The sequence below is a fragment of the Ahaetulla prasina genome, chromosome 7 (genome assembly GCF_028640845.1).
Source record: "Ahaetulla prasina isolate Xishuangbanna chromosome 7, ASM2864084v1, whole genome shotgun sequence".
Classification (NCBI taxonomy): Eukaryota; Metazoa; Chordata; class Lepidosauria; order Squamata; family Colubridae; genus Ahaetulla; species Ahaetulla prasina.
In genome coordinates this window covers 90,069,390-90,082,463 of record NC_080545.1, presented here as the reverse complement: position 1 = coordinate 90,082,463, position 13,074 = coordinate 90,069,390, and the positions used below count along the sequence as shown (strand labels likewise).

General features: G+C 40.2%; 1 protein-coding gene and 1 long non-coding RNA gene across 3 annotated transcripts in view; one reads left to right on the top strand and one right to left on the bottom strand.

The window, feature by feature from the left end:
• Positions 1 to 2,912, bottom strand: part of LOC131202411 (uncharacterized) — a 38,257-nt gene extending 35,345 nt beyond the window's left edge. The window contains exons 1-2 of one of the 2 annotated variants that reach the window (XR_009156146.1): positions 2,763 to 2,912; positions 1,827 to 1,915 (exon numbers count right to left, since the gene is read on the bottom strand). This is a non-coding gene — a long non-coding RNA (uncharacterized LOC131202411). The remainder of the gene's footprint in view (positions 1 to 1,826; positions 1,916 to 2,762) is intronic. The other variant, XR_009156147.1, reaches the window with a different exon arrangement.
• LOC131202410 (solute carrier organic anion transporter family member 1A2-like) overlaps positions 1 to 9,969 on the top strand; it is a 39,484-nt gene extending 29,515 nt beyond the window's left edge. The window contains exons 13-15 of the mRNA XM_058191358.1: positions 1,326 to 1,390; positions 4,770 to 4,887; positions 8,528 to 9,969. Coding sequence (XP_058047341.1) covers positions 1,326 to 1,390; positions 4,770 to 4,887; positions 8,528 to 8,777 — 433 coding nt within the window. The 3' untranslated portion in view covers positions 8,778 to 9,969. The remainder of the gene's footprint in view (positions 1 to 1,325; positions 1,391 to 4,769; positions 4,888 to 8,527) is intronic.
• Positions 9,970 to 13,074: the final 3,105 nt, after the last annotated feature.

The following is a 13,074-nucleotide window of genomic DNA, read 5'->3' as shown; positions in this document are numbered from 1 at the left end:
TAGGGTTTTCTGCTTGAGCAGAGGGTTGGACTAGAAGACCTCCAGGGTCCTTTCCAACTCAGATATTCTTTATTTTGTATGCTGTATTCAGTGTTTATTCTGTATTCTGCTCTGTGTTTGGGTTAGAAAAATGAATCTAACGTTTTAGCCCATGGATGAAAGGTACAGTTTAGGGCAGGGGTCTCCAACCTTGGCAACTTTAAGCCTGGCGGACTTCAACTCCCAGAATTCCCCAGCCAGTTTTGCTGGCTGGGGAATTCTGCGAGTTGAAGTCCACCAGGCTTAAAGTTGCCAAGGTTGGAGACCCCTGGTTTAGGGCATCTTTTGGCAGGTCAGTGAAAGAATCTGCCAGTTTAGGAGAAAAAATGGTTTATGCAAGCAGTGGAGATTTTGCATGTTCCTGGTTGGTCAGTGGGCTTTTCTGGCCAGCAGTAGAAAAATGGGGCACAGGGAGAAAAAAAAAAACTATGCAAGCTCAAGGATGTGTGTTGTTCATTCTTCCAATCTCTATTGTGGCTTATCCACAAAAAGTGGAGCTTAATTGTGCAGGCAACTCTGGTTTTTTCCAACCAATATATGAGCAGTGGTGGCGCAGTGTTGCAGGCTAACTCTGCCCACAGAGCGAGGCGTTCGATCCTGACTGGCTCAAGATTGTCTCAGCCTTCCATCCTTCCGAGGCCAGTAAAAAATGAGGACCCAGATTGTTGGGAGGGCAATAGGCTGACTCTGTAAACAGCTTAGAGAGGGCTTTAAACAGGGGTGAAATGTAAAATTTGTTACTACCGGTTCTGTGGGCGTGGCTTGGTGAGAGGGGTAATGTGACTGGGTGGGCGTGGCCAACTTTTTTTTTTCCAAACTTTTAAAAGCATTTTTTCTACAACCTCTTCGGCCAAAGAGCTTGTACAAAACATGCTTTTAAAGGGTTCTGATGATCAGGCAACTCAGCTAGGATCACTAGTGGGAAAAAAGCTTTTAAAGAGTTCTGGTGATCCCAGCTGATCCGCATGATCATCAGAGGTTTCTTTTTTCTTTTAAAAGCATTTTTTCGGCGGAAGAAAAAATGCTTTTAAAAGTAAAAAAAAACAAACCCTCTGATGATCACGCGGCTCAGCTGGGGTAGGGGGAGCAGGGATTTTTGCTACCGGTTCTCCAAATCACCCACTGCATCACTACCGGATTGGACGATCCGGTCCGAACTGGACGATCCGGTCCGAACTGGAAGCATTTCATCCCTGGCTGCAAAGCATTGTGAAGTGGTATATATGTCTATGTGCTATTGCTATTGATATTCTGATTCATTTCTCAAAACTGCTCTTGTTCTCCAGATCCCTAAAACCTGAGGAGAAGTCATTTGGTGTTGGTCTCCACTCCCTGACAGAAAGACTTTTTGGTAAGAGAGAGCCACAGTGGCGCAGTGGTTAGAGTGCAGTACTGCAGGCTACTTCTGCTGACTGCCAGCTGCCTGCAATTTGGCAGTTCGAATCTCACCAGACTTAAGGTTGACTCAGCCTTCCAGCCTTTCGAGTTGGGTAAAATGAGGAGCCAGATTGTTGGGGGCAATAGGCTGGCTCTGTAAACTGCTTAGAGGGGGCTGTAAAAGCACTGTGAAGTGGTATATAAGTCTAAGTGCTAAGCTGGCACTCCACAGAGGGAGTAGGTAAGAGGAAATCATAACCCTTGGGACTAACTTGTGAAGCAACCCTACGAAAATGTCTTTTGAGATCATGCTTCAATAGGGACAGTGGATCAGCAGTCTGGAGGAGGGAAAGGACTAGAAGACCTCCATGGTCCCTTCCATCTCTTTTTTTTCTGTACTCTGTACTTACTATTAAAAGGTAAAGGTTTTCCTGTCAGTCGTGTTCACGATTGCTCGTTGTCTGAAGACAATTTCCATGGTCATGTGGCCTGCATGACTCTACATCAAAGGCACACAGAACACTGTTACCTTCCCAACAAAGTGGTACCTATTAATCTACTTGCAATTGCATGCTTTCAAACTACTATGTGGACAGGAGCTGGAGCAAATAATGGGAGCTCATCCGAGCTCGGGTCTCAAACCCAGACTGTCAACACTTCAGCTGACAGGCTCAGTGTCATTTAACCGAACAAGCCAAATCACATCTCACAGTTTAGCTAACCTAAATTGTCCATTAGAAAAGGTAAGATGGACAAAGCTTCTGGTCTTCCAGAAATGTGAGGATTGAATTATGCTACCCAAAAGGACTGGGTAGAACTTTGGATTCAAAGGAAAGAAGGGTTTTTTTTGGAGCACATGAAAGCATTTAAATAGTATTATGGGCAAACCAAAAACATACCGTATTTTTCGGAGTATAAGACACACCTTAGTTTTTGGGGAGGAAAATAAGAAAAAAGCTGATTGGCAGGTAGATTGGCCTCCCGGAATACCCCCAATCAGCTGTTCCCAGAGGTGAATTTTAGCAACAGGTTCCTTGGTTGTGAGCTCTGTGCCTTGCTTTTTTTTTTTTCTGCCTCTGAAACTCTGTTTCAGAAAAAAGTTTTTTTCTGCCTCTGAAAGCCTCCAAAACAGAACTTCAGAAAAAAAGCCACTGAAGCTCTGTTTGGAGCTTCTTTTCTGAAGCTCTGTTTTGGAGCTTCTTTTCTGAATCATCTTTCAGCCTCTGAAACCTCTATTTGAGAAGCTGGGTGGGGCTACATTCGGAGTATAAGATGCCCCCAGATTTCCCCCCTCTTTTTGGGGGGAAGAAGGTGTGTCTTATACTCCAAAAAATACAGTACCTTACCTGGGATTATGTCGTGTCCCACTCCTCCTCTGACGGCTGGGTCTGTAAAGTCTGTATCAAGCGTGGCCACGAAGCCTCTGCAGCTTTGCCAAAGTCCTGTCAGAGTTCTCAGGGCAGGCAGGAATCCAAGGTGTGACTTCAGCAACCAGATTAGACTTTGCCTGCCTCACGGAATGCCAGAAAGCAGATCCTTTATATAGGCCATGGGGTGTGGCTCCATGACTCAGCACTTATCCAGGCCTGCCCCTCCCTTCCTTTTGCTGACGTCGCCTCTCCATTCTCCGGAAGCGGGGATCTCTCCACCCTTCGTCTGCCTGCCCAGCTGCCGGCAATTCTAGCTCGTGACTGGCTTCATGCTCATCATGCTCACACGCTGTGTGGGGGAGGTTTATTTGCTCAGTCTGTCCGGGCATGGTGCCAGGACTGGGGGCTGGAGGCATGCCAGGCCATTCGTCTGCACTATCAGTCTCTGGCTGAGATAGCAGGAGATGGGAGGGGCCCGGCTGCGGAGAGGGGGGCGGATGAGGCACAACAGATTATGTTATATGATATCTGAAAAAAGATGCAGCTGTTTTGGGGAGTTGCAAACAGGTGCTGTAAAGGTCCCACATGCTCTGAAACGTTCAGAGTACTGCTAATCTTATATTCAATAGCATTTGTTACATGCTACTGTCATTTCGGAGCCATGTTTCCATGTTACTGCCTTTTCATCCAGTAAGGCTTGCTTCATTCTGAAATGATAGTAGATTGTGATTCCAAAATACATGGCCTTTGGACAAGGAGATTTAAAGTAGGTATTACTTTCATTTAGTGGTAGGATGCAACCGGTTTAACAACAAATTGCTGTAGTTTAACATCCTACAGCAATTTGACGCTCAGTTGCTTACCTTCTAAGGCAGTCCCGGTAAGTAGAACAGCGGAGGGGCGGAAATCAGCTGTGCTGCACGAATCAGCTAAGCCAGAAAGAAGGAAATTTAGGGCAGGATAGGGCGTGGACGGGTGGATGGAGCCAACTGATCATTAGAACTACCGGTTCATCCAAACCGGTCTGAACCAGCTGAATCCTACCCCTGCTTTCATTAATATACAATGAAAAGCATCCTCTTTAATTTTTAATTTTTTAATTTTTTTGAAGATTGGACAGTAGATAGTATACAGCACAGATTACCACCTCATCTACTTTTTTCTGTCCCTGAATGAAAACGAAAGAGCAAGGATTTGCTTTAAGTACTCATTGTTCTCTGAAAACTTAAAACAATGTAATAAACAATGCACCTTCTTTCTTCCAAATTCAAATTCTTCCAAATTCCAACTGTTTTATTTACGTTCATAACGCTTGGCATATCTGCTCTGAATTTGCGATGTCTTGATTTGGAGCGTCTGCATGTCAGTTTTTGACAGAAAGGAATAAGTCAGTTTCTGGCCTGAGGTCACCCAGTTCGCTTTGTGCCTGAGGCAAAACTAGAACTCACAGTATCCTGGTTTTTAGCCTAGTGCCTTAAGTACTACGCTTAACTAGTTCTTAATACTAATAAAGGTAAAGGTTCCCCTCGCACATACATGCTAGTCATTTCCAACTCTAGGGGGCGGTGCTCATCTCCATTTCAAAGCCAAAGAGCTGTCTGAAGACATCTCTGTGGTCATGTGGCCAGCATGACTCAATGCCAAAGGCGCATGGAACACTGTTACCTTCCCACCAAAGGTGGTCCCTATTTTTCTACTTGCATTTTTTATGTGCTTTCGAACTGCTAGGTTGGCAGAAGCTGGGTCAAGTAACGGGAGCTCACCCCATTACGCGGCACTAGGGATTCGAACCGCTGAACTGCCGACCTTTTGATCGATAAGCTCAGTGTCTTACCCACTAAGCCACCGCATCCTAATGCTAATGCTAATAGATCCTATCTAAAAGGAGAATAGTCTACAAGAAAGCAGTTTTATATCACAAACAGCAAAATATTTTGGTAATTGAAAAAGACTTTTCTTGTCTTTATGTCATATCCCCTGTAGCTGGAATCCCATCACCAATTTATTTTGGAGCTATGATTGACAGCGCATGTTTGAAATGGGGAACAAAGACATGTGGTGGAATAGGGGCATGTCGGATGTACGATACTGACAAATACAGGTACAGCTATTGGATTATTGTCACTGTTTTTTCATATAATCCACCTCTACTTCTGCATCTAAGCTTTCCTTTCTTTGTTGAATCTAGTCTAATCTGGTTGAATCATTCTGTCAAGTCCCTCCACAGAGGCTTGCTACCTAGAAAGCAAGATTCTTGCAGATTCACACTGTAAGGGATTACACTGCAGAATCTTGGAGAGAGGCCCAATTTGTACTTTGGTTCTCATTTATGTAAATTTAATAAAACAGACAAACAAATATATTAGGGAAGGCTTTAAGGTGAGCATTCCTTACTGTCTTTATTCTTTCAGGTGAAACATTAATTTAACAAGATGTCTGTTGCTCATTTGATGTAACAAAAAAGATGTCCATTCTACAATATTTTGGAAACATCCCTTTTCCTTTCCAAATTCAGAGAATTCCATTCAATTCTTCGTGTGATATGAAGACAAAGCAGTTCCTCAAGGCCTGCTCAAACGTATTACTTAGCTTGCAGTCAACTACTATTCTAGAATGTTTTTCCAAATATTGTTACCAAGCAAACTATTCCTATTGTAATCATATCATATATCACAACATGCCACATCATATCAAAAGGAAATTATTGATTTCCTTTTTCTGTATAAAGCACTCTCAATGAGTCCCTCCTTTCAGCCCATCTCTCTAACCCATGAGGAAAATTTTGAATTTTATTTCTGTCTTCTTGGATAGTTTTTCTAGATAGATAGATAGATAGATAGACAGACAGACAGACAGACAGACAGACAGACAGACAGACAGACAGACAGACAGACAGACAGACAGAAAGAAAGAATTCTTTATTGGCCAAGTGTGATTGTCTTGGGACATAAGGGATTTGTCTTGGGACATAAGCTCTCAGTGTACATAAAAGAAAAGATACATTCTTTTACTATGTAATTACTAAATACTATGTACTACATAGTACTGCATTCTATGTAGTTATTCCATATAGTACCTTATGATTCTTGATGAATGTATCTTGTCTTTTTATATACACTGAGAGCATATGCACCAAAAACAAATTCCTTGTGTATCCAATCACACTTGACCAATAAAGAATTCTATTCTATTCTATTCTATTCTATTCTATTCTATTCTATTCTATTCTATTCTATTCTATTCTATTCTATTCTATTCTATTATTCTAGTTTTATATCATCTGAATACTAGGTAAATATATTACAGTAGTGGCCAAAATTATGGCAACATTTTGGGAAAAGTGTATTTTTGAGGTTTAATGGCTAATAACACCACTTTTTTTGGAGTTTCAGGATAATCCTATTCCATTGCCAGAATGGCCTTGGAATAGTCCAGACCTTAACTCAATTAAAAATCTATGGAGCCGACTAAAGAAACTTGTTAGTCAGAAATGACCCAGCAATAAAACCCAGTCAATAGAAGCCATCATTCAATCTTGGTTTCACAATAGAACAGCTGCAGAACTAAAAGAGTTGGCTCACTCCATGGGAAGACGTTGTAAGGCCATAATTCATGCTAAAGGTTTCCCAACTAAGGATTAACTGACATGGTGATAATTTTTGCATATCTCATTTTTTCTATGTGTTTCACTTTTCTTCTTTATCCTGTAACTGCTATTCTAATAGCAAATCCTTCATAAAAGTTATTGCATTACATTCTTGATTAAATTATCTTTCCATTGATATGTAATTTTATGGTACTACTCCCCCCCCCCAAAAAAAAGTGGTGTTATTAGCTAGTTTTAGAAAATACACTTTTCCCAAAAGGTTTCCACAATTTTGGCCACTACTGTATCTCCACCTTTTCTTACACAAATCATCCATAAATACATTGAGTAGTTCAAGGCCCAGGATTGAACTTTGTAGTACAGGTAGCCCTCAACTTACAACCACTTGTTTAGTGACCAAAGTTAGAACGATACTGAAAAAAAAGTGATTTATGACCGTTTTTGAACTTACGACCGTTGCAGCCAGCCCATGTTCACATGATCAAAATTGAGATGCTTGGCAACTAGCATGCATTTATGATGGTTTCACTGTCCTGGGGTCATATGATCGTCTTTTGTGATACTCTGACAAACAACATCAATGGGGAAGCCAGATTCACTTAACAACCATGTTACCGACTTAACAACTCCAGTGATTTCCTTAACAACAGTGGAAAGAAAGGTCCCAAGTTGTTGGGGAAAAAACTCAACAACTGTCTAGGTCAGCAATGGAAATTTTGGGTTCAATTGTGGTCATAGGTCAAGGACAATTTGTACCTTATTCTACTTTAGGAGGAATCATAAAATAAGACCTCCCCAGATAATAAGCCTAATCGGGCTTTTGAACGCATGTGCTAAAATAAGCCCTCCCCGAAAATAAGCCCTCCCCGAAAATAAGACCTCCCCGAAAATATTAAACTTCATGCACAGCTGATTCCCACTTCCTCTGGTTAGGGTTAGGAGACAGAGCTGGAAATCAGGTAAGATGGCAAGAGGAGCCCCATCTTGCTCCATGCGCCCCAAAATAATAAGACCTCCCTGAAAATAAGGCCAAGCGCTTATTTCAGGGATCAAAAAAACTATAAGACAGGGTCTCATTTTTGGGGAAATATGGTATGTTGATGGCAGCAAGATTACTTTATGCACAGAAATGGAAAGACGCTTCAATCCCCACAATGATTAAACAGTTCTGTTGTTATAGGAAACCGCTGGTTTACACTATTATGTAAAAATAAAAAGTTGAGGTTTGATGTTACTATTTTATTCTACTGCACCAGACGGAGTCGGAAGTCAATGCCTTTTTTCCCCTATTTTTTCTACACTTTTCTCTTTTCCCTCCCCTATTTTTCCTATTATTTGCTTTCGTATTTTTGTATTTTATATTGTGAACTAATAAAAAAAAAAGAAAATTCTGAAGTAAAAAAAATGAGTGGTAGCACCTATGAAAAAACAGAAACAGAATGCCAGTAAAACTGAAAGTCTTTAAATGAAGTGGAATCTGTTGGAGTTCTGACCTAGGCTTCCCCAAAAACCACGAAGCAGACTCCTTGTCCCGATAAAACCCCTTTTATTAAACAAACAATGAATTCCTCTCATTCACCTTCAGAAAAGTCTTTCAAGGGAGAATTTATAGTCACAGACCTTATCTGATTTGGAGAGCTGCCGGACTGATATCTTCAAAACTTTGCAAGGAGCCTCGGAGAGTCACAAACCAATTAGGTGAACTAATTGTCTCCTGCAAACTCTACTCCCCTTTTGGTCCTCTTTTATTCCCTCTGGGAAGGGCGATTCATCGTCCACCCGTGGCCTTACTCCCAAGTCGACTCTTGTTCTTTAGCTGTTCCCTTCATCTGGCAATTCTGCGCATGTGCACACTGGGAACAGGCTCCAGCTGTTTGTCTGCCTCACTGACTGAAGGCAGCTGATAACTGGCATACAGCCCTGGCCCTATCTCTGCCTCTGACGCAGAGCCCTCATCAGAGCCTTCCCCAGACTCCAGGACTGCCCGATGTTCCTCCCTAACCTCCTCACTGTCCAAATCTGCTGCCAGTTCTGCGGGCTGCTGGCCAGCCACAACAGTTGGCTGTGAAATAGTGTTGTGGATTTAGTGACTCGAGATTGCCTTGTATTAATGCGGTTCAATTTGTCTTCCTAGATTGTTATACCTTGGATTGCCATCAGCTCTCCGTGGGTTGTCCTACATCCCATGTGTGTTTATACTCCTCATTTTAAGGAAACAGGCCAAGGATCAGAAAAGGCAGGACCTAGAATTGGAGGCCAAAGAAGAAGAAAGCGAAGAAAGCATGCAGAAGGATATGGCCGCTTTTCAGAAATGTACAGATTTTCAGCAAGAGACAGCAGAAACAACAGCGAATGAAAACTCAGACCCCCCAAAAGACTTATGAGGGGAAAAAAAACTGTATCCCAAAGCAATGAGGGGTAGGCTGCCTTAATGCCTTTGTGTTCCTCATAACAATATTTGAGGAATACACACATTTAGTACTCCAGAAAATAGCGGGCAATTAAAATAGGTACATTTCTACTGTTAAGGTTGTAAGAAATACATTAGAATAGAATAGAATTTTTTATTAGTCAAGTGCGATTGGACACACAAGGAATTTGTCTTGGTGCATAGGCTCTCAGTGTATATAAAAGAAAAGATACGTTCATCAAGAATTATAAGGTACAATACTTAATGATAGTCATAGGGTACAAATAAGCAATCAGGAAACAATCAATATCAATATAAATTGTAAGAATACAAGCAACAAAGTTACAGTCATACAGTCATAAGTGGAAGGAAATGGGTGATGGGAACGCTGAGAAGATTAATAGTAGTGCAGACTTAGTAACTAGTTTGACAGTGTTGAGGGAATTATTTGTTCAGCAGAGTGATGGCATTCAGGAAAAAACTGTTCTTGTGTCTAGTTATTCTGGTGTGCAGTGCTCTATAGCATCGTTTTGAGGCTAGGAGTTGAAACAGTTTATGTCCAGGATATTTTCACAGCCCTCTTTTTGACTCCTGCAGTATACAGGTCCTCAATGGAAGACAGGTTGGTAGCAATTGTTTTTAACTTCTAATACCAGGTTCTGATCTGCTGGTGTTCTGTGTGTATATGTGCAATTCAATTATTATTATTATTATTCTTTTATTCATTAAACATGAAACTCTTTCAACTGAACATTTAAAAATGTATCACAAATACCATTGACTGGTGCTAATGGTTGATACAGGTTGCTGCCAGCCTCCTAGGTATCAACCAAGTACTTTCTTAAGATGTACGATGTTCTGAGTAGCACAATTTTTTGCAGTGCCTCTGGTGTTATTGCAGGAAGCTGCAATTTCTTGATGTGTTTTATAAAATTCTTGGACATGGTACCAAGTGCCCCGATGACAATGGGTATCACTGTCACATGTTTCATCCATAACCGCGTAGCTTCCATGGACAAGTCGCGATATTTCATGATTTTTTCCAGTTCTTTTTCTTCGACTCTGGCGTCTCCTGATACAGCGATGTCAATAAACTGTACACTTCGGCCCTCAACAACCGTGATATCTGGTGTGTTGTGTTCCAAATAACAATCTGTCTGTATTTGAAAGTCCCACAAGATCTTCACCATCTCAGTTTCAACAACCTTTTCCACTTTATGTCCCCATGACTTTTTGGATTCAGGTAGGGTGTATTTTTTACATAATGGCCAGTGGGCTAATTTAGCAACTCAATCATGTCTAGCTTTGTATCAGTTTGCACGATTTTGCTGCACTCACATATTAAGTGTAAAACTGTTTCAACTTTCTCATTGCAAAGTCGGCAGTTTGGATTGTCAGTGACTTTTTGTATCTTTGCTTCCATGGCATTAGTTATTATTATTATTTTTGTAATAATAACTTTTTATAATAAATTATTTACTTTATTCATTAAAAATGAAACTCAGTCAACTGAACATTAAAAAATGCATCCCAAATACCATTGACTGGTGCTAATGGTTGATTTGGGCTGCTGCCAGCATCCTAGGTATCAACCAAGTACCTTCTTAAGATGTACGATGTTCTAAGTAGCGCAGTTTTTTGCAGTTCTGCTGGTGTTATAGCAGGAAGCTGCAATTTGTTGATGTATCTTATAAAATTCTTGGACATGGTTCCAAGTGCCCCAATGACAGTGGCTATTTATTTATTTATCAAATTTTGATATCTATCACTGTTACTGTTACATGTTTCATCCTATAATAATCCTATAATAATCCTATAATAATAATAATAATAATAATAATAATAATAATAATAATAATAATAATAATAATAATAATAATAATAATAATAATAATAATAATAATATTTAAATTTTTATACCGCCCTTCTCCCGAAGGACTCAGGGCGGTGAACAGGCAAAATAAAAACAACACTGGAAGTTTTTAAGAAGAGATTGGACAACCATTTGTCTGAAATGGTATAGGGCAGGGGTAGTCAACCTTTTTATACCTACCGCCCACTTTTGTATCTCTGTTAGTAGTAAAATTTTCTAACTGCCCACCAGTTCCACAGTAATGTGCCATGTATCGTCGTCTGCGCATGCCTCTCGCACATCATGGATTGGATCTGGGGGGGGGGCGCCGGCTACCCGCTCTGCTTGTCTGTTACAGCTGGGTGGTGTGGGGGGAGATGCGCGAGCTATTCTGGGATGAGGCTCTTTTGTTTGCGGTCGCACTATAGCGCCATTTCGTTTCACTTACATAACATGAACTAAACTTATGCATGGGCGATACAAATAGTGTATTTTCAGAAATTTAAATTGACACGGGGAATTTTATGAAAACCTAATGAAAATGTTTTTAAATAATGCTATGAATTTTTTTTAAAAAGTCAATTAAATTAAAAAAAAGGAAACTGCTTCAGTATCAGACAAAACCCCTACCGTCCACCATGACAGCTGGAATGCCCACTAGTGGGCAGTAGGGACCAGGTTGACTACTACAGGTATAAGGTTTCCTGCCTAAGCAGGGGGTTGGACTAGACGGCCTCCAAGGTCCCTTCCAACTTTGTTATTCTGATGCAGCATCTAGAACCTAGTTCATAACTTGGATAGATTTATTGTGGCATTATTGTGCAATTAATTTAATACCCTGTGGTGCAAGTTTCATGGAAGTAGTTGATTAATACTTGGGGGCAGAGAACAAGGTCTTATTTTTAAATGATAATTTACCTTATTTTTATACTCCACGTGGGCAAAGCCTGCCATGCTGGGAAGAGAACATTCTAATCAACTACAAGACATTTCATTCTTCTCCTGCAACACAAGATCTGGTAGTGGAATGGCAATTTAATCCTGTGAATTAACATGAACTGAAACTTGGTTCTTTGCTAGAAACTCTGATTTCTCCCATCCAAAAAAAAATAAATAAAAAAATTTCCCGCAGCAGATATGAATATGGAATTGAGATGGTGCCGCAACATTTGGACAAATTATTGATTGACCCAGCTGAAAAATTGATAACAAAAATTTATAATTTGAGAGAGCTGAAGATAGAGTGAAGGGACTTACGATAGCATGGGCAAAAAATGTTGGGCATAGTATTGAATTGGAGGATTGGAGAAAATTTGGAATAGAAATTATAAGACAACTAAATCGCCAAAATGGAAAGAGAACCAATATAAAATGTTCTATTGCTGGCATTTGGCACCTTCTAGGCTAGCGAAGATATATCCAGATTTAAGCCCGAACTGCTGGAAATGTGGTCAAAAACAAGGTACCTTATATCATACATGGTGGTTGTGCCCTGAAACGAAGAAGTACTGGAAGAAAATAGATGGTTACAGGAACTAACAGGACATCAGATAGAATATATCCCGGAACTATTTCTCCTAAGGATAGATAAAAGGAAACACGATAAAAGAATAATATATTTCATTTTAAATGTAATAACCGCAGCAAAGTTAGCTTTCGCGCAATGTTGGAGAAATACAAACATACCTTCTGAAGGTTTAGTAATTAAAAAAATATTTGACTGTGCTGAAATGTATAAATTAACAATTAAACTGAAAGGACAAATAGATTTGGAATACTACGCAACATGGGAGAAGTGATATACCGTATTTTTCAGAGTATAAGACGCACCTTAGTTTTTGGGGAGGAAAATAAGAAAAAAGCTGATTGGCTGGTGGATTGGCCTCCCGGAATATCCCCAATCAGCTGTTCCCCGAGGTGAATTTTAGCAACAGGTTCCTTGGTTGTGAGCTCTGTGCCTTGCTTTTTTTTTTTTTTTTTGCTTTTTTTCCTGCCTCTGAAACTCTGTTTCAGAAAAAAGTTTTTTCTGCCTCTGAAAGCCTCCAAAACAGAACTTCAGAAAAAAAGCCTCTGAAGCTCCATTTGGGGGCTTTTTTTCTGAAGCTTCTTTCAGCCTCCGAAACCTCCTTTTGAGAAGCTGGGTGGGGCTACATTCGGAGTATAAAACGGACCCCGATTTTCACCCTCTTTTTTGGGAGGGAAAGGTGCGTCTTATACTCCAAAAAATACGGTAATTGGATTGAGAACAGAAAAAAAGAAAAGCAATTGACAAAATAGAATTAAACTGTATAGTGAAAATGTATAGAGTGTATTTTGAATTGGAATGTTACGGTATGTAAATGGTCGCAGTTCTGCATAAGATGAGTAAGATTTGTTTATTTGCAAAAATGCAATAAAAATATTAATTTAAAAATAAAAT